This window comes from Sorghum bicolor, chromosome 3, assembly GCF_000003195.3.
Source record: "Sorghum bicolor cultivar BTx623 chromosome 3, Sorghum_bicolor_NCBIv3, whole genome shotgun sequence".
Lineage (NCBI taxonomy): Eukaryota > Viridiplantae > Streptophyta > Magnoliopsida > Poales > Poaceae > Sorghum > Sorghum bicolor.
In genome coordinates, this window is record NC_012872.2 from 51,048,285 (window position 1) to 51,064,274 (window position 15,990).

The following is a 15,990-nucleotide window of genomic DNA, read 5'->3' on the forward strand; positions in this document are numbered from 1 at the left end:
GCAAACAGTACTTTCTACCATGACTTATCACCCAAATAAACAAGCGACGATGAACTAGACCTCCTTTATAAAAGGACAATCCTTGCATAAATGCTTTGGGTTGGGGGTGGATGCAGAGCTTACAGGCTAGATCATGTGGGCATCCTGCTCAGATACTGTTTGTTGGGGTGGATGCAGAGCTTACAGGCTAGACTAGATAATGTGGCCATCCTCTTTTGCTCAGATTGTTTGTTGTGAGTATTTTACGTTGCAAATAAAGAAATGACATTTTTGTTCTGCTCTGGCCTTCTTGATTGGCGTGATCATGATCTTGGTGAAGGTTCATTTAAATTGAATTTGGTAAGTGCTCTTTGTTATATATTCACCATTAGTAGTCCATCTCCAACTAATCTCATCCTCCACATCTATTTGACGCGTTATATTCTTGGATTGCTTCTTGAAGTTTTATAGATTCTTGTACCACTGTCGATGTGACAATCAGAGCTATATTATATAATTAAGCAGCCCACTTGTTAGCAACTAGAGCCTTTTGTACTATGATATTCTTGTGAATTGCTTTCGCAAATAAGGTTGGTGCAATGTCTTTAGCTGATCTACCATTGATCTAGCTTGATGTCCAACAAAATGTTCTTTTGCAATTTCCTACTTTTAACTATTATCAACACATTGAATAGATTGTGGACTATCGAGTCACATTGCTCCAAAGTCCAAATTAGTCCAAGCTTTATTTTTGTGCTACCATTTGAACCATAGCCAGCACAACCTTAGTGCTCATGCAAAACGTTCGAGATCAGGGATCCCTAGGCCCCTTCAACACTCTTCAGAAAACAAGTTGTTGGTCAATTAATAAGTGATCAATGTCGACCACTGACTTTCTCCAATTCTTCTCCATGCCAAAGGAAACTCCTTCCAATGCTATTGAATTATTTAATCAACCATTTTTAGCCAAGAAAACCATGCGATGATAGATACGTTGTGATGGTACAAAATCTTTACCAAGGTTTCTTGCCCCGGTGTTGTCAGCATTTTTCCTTTACATCCTAGGAATCAACGACTACCAGCCTTGTCAATCAAGGGTTGCACCATGATTTTCCTTAGACCTAGTTTAGTTTTAAAAAATTTTCAAAATTTTTCGTTACATCGAATCTTTTAAACGTATGTATAGAACATTAAATATAGATAAAAATAAAAACTAATTACACAGGTTACCTGTAATTTAGAAGACACATTTTTAAGCTTAGTTAATCTATGATTGGATAATAATTATCAAATACAAACAAAAGTGTTACAGTAGTCAAAGCTGTTTGAAGAGATAAACCAAGATAGTTCTCTGGAAACGCTGAGATTTTGCCTTGAAGTTGGCCGTGTTTAGTTGATGAAGTGAAAAATTTTGCGACACTGTAGCACTTTCGTTTGTTTGTGGTAATTATTGTCCAATTATGGACTAACTAGGCTCAAAAGATTCGTCTCGTGAATTTCGACTAAACTGTGCAATTAGTTTTTATTTTTGTTTATATTTCATACTTCATGCTGCGTCTAAAGATTTGATGTGACGGGGAATCTTGAAAAAATTTTAAGTTTTTGGGTAGAAGTAAACAAGGCCTAAAGTGGTAGAAAGTTTTGTAAGAGTGGTTGGACTGCTATTAATTGCTTCCATTTGAATCGAGAAAATCTCTGTTTTGGTCATATAAATTGTGACACGCGAGGAGGATTTTTTTTTTATGTGTAGATAATTCAGCAGCCAATGCATTGGAAAAGATGGCTGCATCATCTACAATAAGGGGACATCCCAAGTTTGTTGCCTTCGGAAACATCGGTTTTAGATATCAGCATATGTTGCCAATTTGATTATGCGTTGTAGAGGTCAATAGCTAAAATGAAGGACATAATTCCTCCATCATGTAATATAGTTCATTCTACCATTCAAAATTAGTTTTCAAATATAATACATTATAGAGGACAAAACTCAATTTTGTATTAAATGCTTTTTATTTATCAACCAATCACCGTTAATCAAGTTGATGATTTTATCTAATTAAGAAATAAAGTGAGAGCACATGTGTCTTTTATGTTATTTCTTAATTTGTCTTAGAATTCTTAGGATACACTATGTTACAGGATAGAGGGAGTAGGTGACAACGGATTAGAGTCGTTATTGACATTAATTATCTAGCATCACTCGTATTAGTATATTACAAAACTTTAGACTTTTCTTTTGGCCATCATTGAAATTACTGAAATTCGTAAATTTCGGTGAAGTTTTGCCTAAATTTTGAACCCTGGTGCACGTTGCTTCGCTACACCTCGCAAGGTTAGTGTACTACGCAAAGTACATTGTCTTTTCTATTTGTTCAACATTAGTTGAAGCACATGCATGTGGGTTATTTTTTTTTCCCGAGGAATGCATGTGGTTTAATTATATTGCTTTCTAGGAGAGGTTGCATAAATCTTCCCTTTTGTGTTCTGTAAAGATGCAAAATCCAAGAAATCGTCATGCATTAATAACGCCATTCTGTACCCTCGTCACGCATTATTATCGAAGATAAGATCCACCACTGATGGACATTAAAGATTATTAAGGATAAGTGCTGAAGAACGTGCATAAATATTATATTTGCCCTGGCTCACTTTCGTATGCCTTGTCTCGTGGAGAAATTTGAGCTTTCTTCGTTCCACGTACACCGACATTTAAAGTACACTCTCCTAATAAGTTTGCTGTTCCGACAGACATATAGACCCGTTAGCTTTTCTGAAGTTTCACGTTCATACAATAGGGGGCCTTGCGGTGATGTATTATGAGCTAAAAAGTTTGATTGTTCCTTTCCACCGAACTAGTACTAATCAACTAGTCCATGCGTAAAGCTGCTACTGTATACGTACTATATATACAGTACGCACAATGAAAAAAATAACACATTGTACTCTTGTGTGTCACACATTAAAGACACGATAGCATAGTGTAGCTTAGTACGCCACACCAACGATTGAATCAAGATGACTTACAATATCAAATTAGTTTTATGAGCACTAGTACAAAATTGATTTTTGTTAGCTTTTGTGATTTTTTCACTAATGGTTCATAATACATAGACGCTAGTAGAAATGTAATTTGAGCCCATGGCTATAAACCAGCTGTTTTCTTAAGTCTACCGTCAGCTGGTGGTTTTCTTAACCTAGTGCAACTGTAAATAATTTTATTTTATTTTATTTTTTAAAAAAGGCCCTCGGATGGAGAAATGGTCTAAACATAAGTTATAGTATTCGAAAAGGTCTACGACTATATAGTTGAATACTTTTTCATTTGAAATCATTTAGGGCTCGTAAATTATGTTTTAAGATTAATTAATTATTTCAATGGTTGGAAAAACGATTAAAATCAAAATTGTAGATCTCAACGAGCTTTCAAACTTTGTAGTTAAGACGTTTTTCATAAATCTGTTTAGGGCTTCAAGTCTCCATTTTAAAATTTGGTACAGTGAATACTAAAGGTATATTTATGTGTTAAGTCATAGATGACTTTAAGGTGCAATGATAAGAGGTGTGACACACGAGAACTAAGGTTCTGAGCTCGATTCCAGAGAAGCATATGCGCGTATTTCTCGTGAAAATGTTACGGTATATGCAGTGTAAATATTTATAGTGGCTGTTCCTGACCTTTCACAATGGAAGTTTGCTGTTCTTTACTGGTCTTCCACACTAGCAGTAGATAAAAAGCGCCAGTAGAAATATAAAAAATACCGTCTTCCGTCAGTAAAGGTATTTCCTATACTAGTGAAACACACCTTGAAAATATGTGTTGATAGTGAATAAAGTAAAAGAAGCTTAACTAAACACAAAACCAAAAACACTTTAGCCACAATGTTTTTGGGACGCAGTTGTTTCTTTAAGAAAAAGATCACATGAAAATTTCAAAACAATCATAGAAAAACACATGAATAAAGAAATTTTTTCATATTTTAAACATGGCCTTACATTTCGAATGGAGGGAGTAGTTTATGTTTGATGGTATAAGATTAACGAGTCACGCATGGCATTTATGCCATCTGCTATTTGCATGATTGACTACATATTTTAGGCTTTTAAATGTGTGTTTTTGTGATATGAAACAACAATATGATAGTGGAGGTAGTATAGTATTGCGAAGTTCGTTCTGAAAAGAGTGAATTCACGGTGCAGAGTGCCAACAAAAAAGAAGTGTATTTCTCCAAGGTTGGTTCTTAAAAAGCATAGTGTGCGATGGCGTCTTTCTAAGAGTATGTTGAGATCTTCATATTTTGTTCTCTAAAATATAGTGTTTGCCAACTCTTAAATTAGTATGAGGAAAAAAAAGTCATCTCCAAGAGTTTCCTATATTTCTATTTTAAAAGTTTTTTTCTCTGGCACTTTTTTCTATGACATGGTCTCATATTTTGTACTAGGAACCTGAATTTGTTTATTATGCATTTAAACCCTTCCGACAAATCTTTCTCTTATGTGTTTTTCTCACCTTGAACCCTGTCTTTTTTCCTATTTACTAGATAGACCGGAAAACTCCGGATGCGCGCTCCTAAGCCACGTGCATATATGCGCACTCGGAATAAATTTTTACGAGGTCAAGAAAGATAGGAAGGGAGGATCCTAAACTATTAGAGAGTTTTTTTATTTTGTCATAAAAATAAAAATAAGAATGAGAAAGTCGGATGGTAAACACACTAAGATAGAATATATAATAGTTTTATGTATCTATATTTTTTATTAATCAATGAAGTACGATCGTATACCTTTCTGATTCTTTTATCAGTGAGTATCCAGAAAGCGTGTACGCAAGCACTAAGCAGTAAGCACACACGAAACGTCCTTAGCTCTCCAATCTATATATTTTTTCTAAACTATAAATCCCATTTGCATGAAAATGCTACAGCACTACATCGATGCCTCACATAACAATAATAATATAATAATAAGATGGTACGTAATTAAAAGGTCAGACCACAGACGGCAACTGGCGATTGATAATGATCCACCTATTATTCCCCTACGCTGAAATGAGTTTTTTTTTCACCGTGTCCACGACGTGTCATGACACGTCCATAGAGAAACCAAGAGAGGGTAGGCGCGCAAGAAAGAGTTCCAAAAACCTAACGGCAGTCCATTCATATGGATGCATGGTGCCGGGTGTCCCAAAATAAAATCCTGGGGTGGCCACGAAGAGAGACAGCTGTTAAGCGAGCGGAAAATATCGAGCTCCAGCTGGTGACCACAGGCCTGGACGGTGGGCCCCCTGGTGGTCCTCGTCGGTCCACGGAGCAGAGAGAGCTTGGGCTGGCGGCCGTCCGTCCGTTGTACAAGAACTGTAGGGTGTGGCGGTATGCAGGCATGCCGGCCGTGGAATGGTGGTGGAACCAACAATGGAGACGGACAAAGAATCTAGGACGAACAAACCCCGTAATGTGTCCAGTCCAGTGGTTGGGAGCAGCGGCCAGCCACACAGCTCACCTCCCCGGTCCGTCCACCGTCATCATTCAGGGGACTCTACCTAGTAGGACGACTAATTAAGTTTTTTTTTTCTTTCTTTCAGCCTTCTATCAGGCCTATATAGAACATATATAGCCTAAATTATACGTACTAACTAAAAAAAAAGCTAGATGACTAGCTTGAGGCTATAACTACCGGCAAATGGAACAATAGAAATGTAGGAGTAGGCTGTATAGTGTATCAATCTCTACAACTAAAAATTATGAAAAAGACCCATCTACCACAACTATGGTGAAGCCACAACTCTCATCCCTTTTAGTCATGATAGGCTATCCCATCAACCTAGGCCCCACTCACCCATGCATGCAAAATTGTTTTAACGAATTTAAAAAAGTCATAACTTTTAAAACCGAAGATATAAATTAAATTCCGATTGCACCATTAATTTTCTCATAACAAATCCTTCAAAACAAGATCATACGTGGATATATTTAGATAAAATTTTATTAATGAATATTTATCTCTACAACTAAAAATTATGGAGATGACCCATCCACAACTTCCATCCTTTTGGTGGTCTTTTTTACTGCGCGATGACACACTATCCCATCAACCTAGGCCCTACTCACCTATACATGCAAAATTGTTATAGCGAATTCAAAAAAGTCATAACTCCTAAACTAGAGATATAAATTAAATTCTGATTGCACAATTAAATTTCTTATAACAAATCCTTCAAAACAAAATCACACATGGATATATTTAGATAAAATTTTATTAATGAATATTTATCTTATAAAGATAACATATTTTCTTTTATTAAGTGGAAACAATATTTTAGGTTCAATAGACAATGTTTTATCTTTGTAAAAAAATGTTATCGATTTAGAATAATAGTATTTTGGTTTTAGGTTTATGAAACTGATATTACAATATACATAAAAATACATAAATACATGACATAGATAAAAAAAATTAAAAAAATCTAGAGTAAAAAGCATAAGAAAAAATAAAAACACAAAATGGAGAAAAATTTCAAATAATGTCAAAGAGTTACTTTTCAAATATCGTAAACATCATTAAATATATTATAGAACATCACATCTATTATAGATTACATGTATACCAGGTAAACACCGTAGAAAACATTATAGAATATCACATATATACTACGTAAACATGACATAACACAACATAGAACACTAAATATATATTAAATAAATACCACATATATATAGAAAATAAAAATAAAAAAATAAAATTACTAAGAAAAAAATATAAAAACAAACATAATTAACAAATGATAAAAAGTGCATAGAAAAAATAAAATTAATGAATAATTTAAATAAGGATAAAAATAAGATTAAAAGGAAATAAAATATAAAATAAGAATGAAGAAACATAGAAAATGTGAAAAGAAAAAAGAAAAACAAATAAAAGCAAGGAAGAACAATAAAAAGAAAACCAAAGAAAAAGAAAATAAAAGGTAAAATTAAAACAAGAAAATAATAAGGAAAGGACAGAAAATAAAATAAAATCGAAAAAACAAAAACTAAAAAGAAATGAAAAAGGAAGAATATAGACAGAAAAAATAAAATAACAACGAAGAAACATAAAGTATGCGGATTTTAAAACACGTAACAACGTACGGGCATTAACCTAGTCAAAATAGGAATAGCTATCGATATTGGTGATGATGAGACACTATTTATACATGAAATACATTAGGAAGGGTTTGAGCGTCTATGTATAATTTTATTGACCCTTTAGGACGTTGCTATTGCGTGTTGTATCGAATATTTTTTTAAATTCAATATAAAGACATGTAATCATTTTCTGTGATTGAGAAAAAATCGTATAAATATAATAAATCCTGAAAATGTTTGGGTTGAAATTCGTAGAGCCCCGGGATGCATTTGTGGTTTGCGCAACAGATACGAAATGTCACCTCCCGCCGGGCCCCACTTGGTGGGCCCAGGGCGAACCCTACGGCGCACGATAAAAGGAGACGTTGGAGGCTTTCCTCCCGGACCGGACCCCAACCAAAACCCCTCCGTCCTTCCTTCCCAACCGACTCCCAATTCCACTCTTCGCGTCTCGCCTTCTTCTTCCGTCCTACGCAATGGTGGCCGCTCGCCTCCGCCTCGCGCTGCTGCTACTCCTCCCCGTGTTCCTCTGCTCCGCGTGGGCGCGCCCACGCCTCGAGCCCACCATCCGCCTGCCGTCCGACCGCGCGGACGACGCCGTCGGGACACGCTGGGCCGTGCTCGTCGCCGGTTCCAATGGCTACTACAACTACCGCCACCAGGTACATACGCGCCCCCGTTCAGTTCCTCTCCGCTCCTTTTCGGAGATCGATCGAAACAGACCCTCGCTCATGCTGCGTCATCGGCTTGTTGGCTGCTTACTCGATTCCGTTATTTCCGTCCCGTTTGCGTAATTTGATTTCCTTCGTGATGTGATGATTTTGCCTTTTGAAATCATCTGTGCGAGCAACCTGTGTAGAACCTGATTCGGGGCAGGAGTACGATTTGAATATTTGATATGACAGCTGATCATCCACAATTAAAGCTACAAATAAGGCCTTGTTTAGCTCACCCTGAAAACCAAAAAAATTTACAAGATTCCTCGTCACATCGAATCTTGTAACACATGCATGAAACATTAAATATAGACGAAAACAAAAACTAATTACACAGTTTAGCTGTAAATCACGAGACGAATCTTTTGATCCTGGTTGGTCCATGATTGATAATATTTGTCACAACCAAACGAAATTACTATAGTACCGAAAATTTTTCACTTTTCGGAACTAAACAAGGCCTAAGATTATTATTTCTCGCTCGCTGCCCATCCGGTGCACCGCCCGATAATAATAGTAATATACTAGGAAGATTTTTTCCGTTTCGGTCCACCTCATTCGCCGGCCGTATGAACTGGATTCGGTTCTGTTGTTCGTTCTGGCTTTATTCTTGAGATGGGAAATTGGAAGCTCAGGTAGGTGATGAAACTTCTCTGACTTTTGGGGCCTACATGTCACCATCAGTGTAGCGGGGATCAGCACTCACGGCCAAATATATACTGCTGATCTTTTATAAACCTGCCTAGATACACGACAGTTTAATTATTCATATTCATATCAAATCAAATGGACAAACAGGACACCAAAAATACTGTTTTTACTATGTGATGGATGACTGATTGTACTGAGCAAGTGAGCATCATTCATCTAGCCTATGCGTGTTCCAAGTTACTACTACTAGCTGCAGTATGATTTTTACCCTTCTATATTAGCTTGAACATTATGGTTAGAGGAATAACCATAATAAGTCCTATGTTTTTATTGACAAAGAAAGGTTAACTACTAATATAACAGTATCTTTTGTTGGAAGCTAATACAAGCTCTTTTTGGGATTGGAACTTGCAGGCGGACATCTGCCATGCGTACCAAATCATGAAGAAGGGAGGACTCAAGGACGAGAACATCATTGTCTTCATGTACGATGACATCGCACATAGCCCGGAGAATCCGAGGCCAGGTGTCCTCATTAACCATCCCCAGGGTGGCGATGTCTATGCTGGGGTTCCAAAGGTAATCCATACTTTTATTCCTTGAGTAAAGTTTACACTAGTTAGACATGTTCTAAGATTAACTTATAACTACTAAGTGGAGCGGTTGTGAAAAAGAAAAGTCACATCGCGACAGTCTTATAGTTAATGTATTTAACCCCGAAAATACCAATAGCACCAAGTACTATAGTGAAAATGACAGAGTGGCTAAATAAGTAAATATTCCCGTCGGCCTAACGTCTTTGGCCTATCTGTCATGAAAAACAAAACTGGATTGGTCCACAGCAATTTTGTGACAATAAGCTTGGAGAACCTAATTAGTAATTACAATTGAAACTTGCACATACTAATGTCAACATCCGTCTAATAAAATCCTAGCAAATCTTTTGCCGCCTTTCTAAAAAAAATGTCAACATATTTATAATACTGATAGTTACGCACCATTAGTCTCAATATTCCATCCATTTGGCTTGAATTAATATGTTCTCCACTGCAGGATTACACTGGGCGAGAGGTCAGTGTCAACAATTTCTTCGCTGTTCTGCTTGGCAACAAAACTGCTCTGAAAGGTGGGAGCGGCAAGGTTGTGGACAGTGGCCCCAATGATCATATCTTTGTTTTCTACAGTGACCATGGAGGTCCTGGTGTCCTTGGTCAGTACTCGCAACTAATCGTAATTGATTTAATTCAGATTAGATATTTCATTAGATAAAATATCAGTGCGTACCTGCATGTAGAACCAAAATAGCACAGTTATTTACTCTGTAAAAAAAATTCAGGAATGCCTACGTATCCGTATCTCTACGGTGATGACCTCGTAGATGTCCTGAAGAAGAAGCATGCTGCTGGGACCTACAAAAGCCTGGTATCGTTAGTTGTTTGTTCAGTTCTGCTCTGCATAGTTGTGATATGTAAAGCAATGGCTTGAGGTATATGCGTATTCTTTCACCTTTTGTAGGTCTTTTACCTTGAAGCATGCGAATCTGGGAGCATCTTTGAGGGCCTCCTGCCGGATGACATCAATGTGTATGCCACCACCGCGTCAAATGCAGAGGAGAGCAGTTGGGGGACGTACTGCCCTGGAGAATTCCCAAGCCCTCCACCGGAGTATGACACATGCTTGGGAGACCTGTATAGTGTTTCTTGGATGGAAGACAGGTACTTTGATTTTTCGTGTCTTTTTCATTGCATTTCGATCCTGTCAGACCAATCTACATGTAGTACTATGGATCTGTGTCTGTTTCGGTTTCATTCACATCAGTTAGTTAACAAAGTACTTGATAAACCAATAAGTTAGTTAACATAGTACCGTACAGATTTGTTATCTAGGAATGATTAACCAATTAGTATGGTACTACCTGATAACTTGACTACCCTGTCTATGTTAATTAAAGTCAGATGCTGAAGGATATGCATGTGTTACTTTGCTCTACTTTTAGGTGCACATGCTTGTCAATAAATTTATTAATTTTCCCCACGATATGATGCCTCGCAGCAGTTGTTTTGGACCATGTGCTCTGTACTTAACTTCTTTAAAAAATAATGGACTGAACATTTAAATTTGCACAGTTTCCGTAGTGGGATAGAGAAGAAATGAAATACAAGTAAAATGAGTCTTCACCAGCTATTGTGCTGCCCTTCCCAGCTCACACTCTACACTATGAGATGGACCAGATGTTACAGCAGACCACATTCTGTTGCTGCAGCAGTGCAGCTCAACTCAAATTATGCATGTAACTAGTTAGCCTCTAGCCCTTGTATACGCTTCAAATCTGATAACCATAGAATTAGACTCATTTATTCTTTTGTAGTGCTCTGTTTTTTATAATACGTCTAAGGCCTGGTTTAGTTCCACAAATTTTCAAGATTCCTTGTCACATCGAATCTTTGGACACATGCATGGAGCATTAAATATAGACAAAAATAAAAACTAATTACACAGTTTGCTTGTAATTTACAAGAGGAATCTTTTGAGCCTAGTTAATCCGTGATGGGATAATAATGGTCAAATACAAACAAAAGTGCTACAGTAGGCAAAGCCAAAAAATTTCACAAACTAAACAAGGCCTAAATATTGGGGTGGATCAGCTGTGCGTATAATGTTATTTCTTGGTTCCTGTGTTTAAACTCTGAAGAAAGATACCACTTTTCCTCATTTAGTGCTTATTTGAAATTTCTCAATGTTGACAGTGATTTCCACAATCTGCGAACTGAATCTCTCAAGCAGCAGTACAAGTTGGTGAGTGTTTTGAACATGAATTTATTAAGCGTTACCTTCCAGCGACACTTCACTATGCCTAATCAATGTAATTTATTGGTTGATCAGGTCAAGGATAGGACAGCAGTTCAGGATACATTCAGCTATGGCTCCCATGTGATGCAATATGGCTCATTGGAGTTGAATGTTCAGAAATTGTTTTCGTACATTGGCACAAACCCTGCTAACGATGGCAACACATTTGTAGAAGATAACTCATTGCCATCATTTTCAAAAGCTGTTAATCAGCGTGATGCTGATCTTGTCTACTTCTGGCAGAAGGTTTGGAAATCATGAGAAAGCTAGTTATGTTGACTGTTGTCAGAAGATCTCTTTACTGCAATTTATGCATTCATTTCGATGAACAAACCAACTGATTGGCTTCTTTATCTCTCATGAAGTACCGGAAATTGGCTGATGACTCATCTAAGAAAAATGAAGCTCGGAAGGAATTGCTTGAAGTGATGGCCCACCGGTCTCATGTTGACAACAGTGTTGAGCTCATTGGAAGCCTTCTCTTTGGCTCTGAGGACGGTCCAAGGGTTCTGAAAGCCGTCCGTGCAGCTGGTGAACCTCTGGTTGATGATTGGAGTTGTCTCAAGTCCATGGTAAGCCTCTATTGACTATGCTTGCAGCTAAAGCATGATTACTCTTGTTCTGCTTGCATTTTTGCATGCCTAACCAACCTCTGCATTTGCTTCAGGTTCGTACTTTTGAGGCACAATGTGGGTCATTGGCGCAGTATGGGATGAAGCACATGCGATCCTTCGCAAACATCTGCAATGCTGGCATCCTTCCTGAAGCAGTGTCAAAGGTCGCCGCTCAGGCTTGCACCAGCATTCCTTCCAACCCCTGGAGCTCTATCGACAAGGGTTTTAGCGCCTAAAAGCCACAGGTGAGGCGAAATATTACAGCAGCTCCACCACACCGAACTCCATTACATTACGGTACTCAGGGGGTCTTAGTTCTTGAAACATAGGTGAAGCAGACTTATACCATTATTATAGCTGTTCCACCGTACCAGATTACGTAGCCATGCCCAATTTCCGGTGTACATACATATACATAGTCGGAAAGTTATTTGGCAATTGTATTGGCCGTTGGTGTATATATTCCCTATAGTTTGTTAGCAGATGTGTAGTTTGTAATTCCATAAATGAAGAGCATTGCTGCTATTTCTATATAGCCGATTGATGTTCATGTGAAACTTTACCTCATTCTTGTTGGGAAATGGACTATCCATGGTGGAATTCTTGCATGGAATCAATCCCCTGAGTGATCCTTTATTCAAAATGAATCGTTTGTTCATTTCCACGTGAGGTTCGGTTTACTTTCAGTTGTAGGCTTGTGGTTGGTGACATCTGTTCCACTATGATGCTAAACAACAAGTATGGGCAGTTTCATTTGTTTCGTTCTCTTTGTCACATTGCTTTGCACTATATACCTGCAGTAGTTACCCATGGAAAGAATTCCATCCATGAGAATCCCAATAGTCACTGTTCAGCTGAAAATTGTTCCCCCTTTCGCCCCGAAGCATGCTGGGACTGTGTTAGCTGCCGGAATTGGAATTAGAATTGGAGAGGAATTAGGGAAGGAAGCATGAGCAAGGGTAGGCTAGCAAGAGGTTTAGGAACTACGAAGGATTGACTTTCATTCATTCAGAATTGTCTTATACTGTACTGTACAATGGCTTAAGCCTTCTGTGATGTACTGTACTACTTCCTTCCTATTTATTTATCCTCGCCAAATCTTAACATACGCTGCCACGCTTACATGAGCCGAATCCATTGGTGAACTGTAGTTGTAAAAGGATCTTTTACCCTGTGAGTATATGATGACATTTTGCTAGAAATATTTGGACTTGGGCTTATTTATGTTTATTAGGTGGTGTTAGCAGCTCATTCCGTGGCTTAGCTTATGCTTATAACTTGTGATGCCTATGTTCCCCTTTGAGCCAATGTTCAGTATTTGTGACAATGTTCCTCCTTGATGAGTAGGCAAAGGCGCGACTAATTCATTGGACACGGCACACGTGTTGGAGTGTTGAAAATAAAACAGAATCAATCTTTCATAAAAAAAAAAGAGAGAGAGAAAAGAATCAATCAATCAAGACGATACTTGCAGATGTATGCATCCATATACAGTTTAGGCTTGCAAAGGCATCAAATTCAGACGAAATAATCTAAGACCTACAGAAGCATGCAAAACATTCAAATTCTAACACCATAATTAAGCTGTGTACTTGTCTAGTTGTCCATTATGTAAAACAGCATCCCTACATGATCACACTTGCTTTCGGACGCTGAAGAAACCAGACAAGATGAGTTCGTGCAGTGCAGCTATGAGCTATGCAACGCCAACCAAGAACGTTGTTGGCATGGGGAAGCGTGCTGGATTCTGGCGCGGCGACGACGAAGCCCGGTCCTGCGTACGAAAATAAGCGCTTGGTAACCGCGGCATGTACCCACAATAAGGGCTTGTTTGGAATAAAAGATAGCAAAACAGAGGAAAGGGAAAAAACATAGGATGAGGTATAGATGTTATGGGAAAACAGAGGAATAGAAAAACACAGGAAAATATGGATGGAGGTGTTTGGAACGTAGAAATTGGGAACGGTGGAATAAAATAGATTATAGAAATAATAATACAAGCTTTAGTACTTAATCAGTGCAAGCTGCATAGCAGCAGAGATTGGACAGTGACGTGCATAAGGTAGCCAATGTTTAAGCAGCGTTATTGTCTCGTACTTCATGAAGGAAGAGAAAACCTGAGTTCAGATTGGATTTTAGTTTTCCTTTGAAATGAGAAGCCTGCAATAGTGTTCCATAGGAAAGGACCACGACAATCCTTTGATCCAAACGCTCAGGAAACTATCCTCTGTTTTTGTTTCCTCTACTTTTCCTAAAAAAATACTTCACTCCAAACAGGCCCTAAAGTCCGCCCTACGATCCGGCGCCGAGATTCGCACCTGAAATTAGCACCAGACAACGGTCAGGCAATTAGCACCTAGATTTTCCACGTTGGACGCTGACGTGGATTCTATACAGTGTCGACAATTCAGGGTCCCTTTGGTTGGACTTTTCAACCTGCTTTTGCTTCTGCAAAAGCCAAAAGCCAATCAAATGATCCAAAAGCCACATATACTTTTACCCAAAAGCAACTTTTACTACAGCACAATTTCAAAAGCACCTCCCCCCTGCTTTCATCGGCTTTTGAATGACCAAGTTGGAGAAAATTACCCACTACCACCGGTTATGAAAAGGAAAAAAGCGTTTCGGTCGCTTCTATTCCCCTCTTCCGCATCCGCCCGACGCCTCTGTACCCACCCGACCGCGCGCTATGGCCGCGACCGGTGGCTAGGGTTCCTCCGCCGCCATCGTTGCCTGAAGCTCGACGAAGGCTGCCTCCCCACCCGCGCCCGAAGCTGCTCGACGAAGGCCGCCTCCCCACCTGAGATCCTCTGGCCGCGACCGAAGCTGCTCCGACGCGCAGGCCGCGTCTTCGCCTGAGATCCTCTGGCCGCGACCGAAGATGCTCCGACACGCAGGCCGCATCTCTGCCCGACGACGACCGCCTCCCCAAGGGCTCTAGGTCGCCAACCCAAGCCAAGGGCGCTGCCAGCGACGAACCTGCAAGGTATGTCCGATTTCCTCTGGCCTTTTGGATTGTGATGTCCAATCCCCTCTGTCCTGTTTAGCTATGATTGATCTACCATTAGATTACTGTAAGTTCAAGGAAGCAAGGACTTCAAAACTGTCAAAATTTGAAAACTGATTTTTGTATGCATCCGATACTGTCCTAATTTTAGATTGAATTTTTTTTTGTTTGGTTCAAGTATGGGTGACAAGGCAGATTGGAGTGATCGTTTTTTGAGAAATTTGTTTGATGCCTGCAAAGAAGAAATAGATGCTGGCAATAGGTCGATGGGAATTTTCACTACTACTGGTTGGAAGAACGTTGTTTCCAAGTTTGGAGATAAATCCGGTGATAAACGAAAAAAACAATTGAAGAACAAGTTAGATATCTTGAAGAAGGAGCAATTGGAGCAATAGATGGGTCACATGTTAAAGTGATAGTGCCATTGGATGAAACAGGTAACCACACAAACCGTGGTGGGTATACTTCTCAAAATGTGCTAGCTATTTGTGACTTTGATATGAGGTTTACATTTGCGGTCACCAGTTGGCCGGGATCTACCCATGACTCACGCATCCTCAATCATGCATTGGCAAATTTTCCATCATTTCTTGTGGCTCCTAAAGGTAATAATGGTTTCTTGTATTATGTTAGCCGATTGTATTACTATGTACCTTACTAACTTGTTTTATTTAGAAAAATATTATCTTGTGGATTCGGTTATTCAAACCGAAATGGGTATCTTGCACCTTTCAAAGGAAGCACCTACCATAAACCAGAATTCTGGAATCGTTTAGAGCCTCCTCAACGAAAGTATGAGGTTTTCAGTTTCTTACATTCATCCATTCGTAATGTGATTGAAAGGTGTTTTGGAATCTTGAAGCAAAAGTGGCATATTTTGAAGGACATGCCAAGTTTTGATGCTACTACTCAGGCGCATATCATTACTGCTTGTCTTGCTTTGCATAACTTCATCCGTGATTGCAAAATGCGTGACAAGGAGTTTGACGGGTGTGATGCTGATGAGGATTACATGCCTCGATGTGCAAGACGCAGAACACAAACACAAGAAG

General features: G+C 38.8%; 1 protein-coding gene across 1 annotated transcript; it reads left to right on the plus strand.

Moving 5' to 3' along the window:
• LOC8078601 (vacuolar-processing enzyme) lies at positions 7,482 to 12,556 on the plus strand. The gene is made up of 9 exons (XM_002455757.2): positions 7,482 to 7,762; positions 8,882 to 9,046; positions 9,521 to 9,677; positions 9,804 to 9,889; positions 9,983 to 10,182; positions 11,215 to 11,263; positions 11,351 to 11,563; positions 11,683 to 11,889; positions 11,985 to 12,556. The coding sequence occupies exons 1-9, from the start codon at positions 7,577 to 7,579 to the stop codon at positions 12,165 to 12,167; spliced, it is 1,446 nt and encodes a 481-aa protein (XP_002455802.1). The 5' UTR covers positions 7,482 to 7,576; the 3' UTR covers positions 12,168 to 12,556.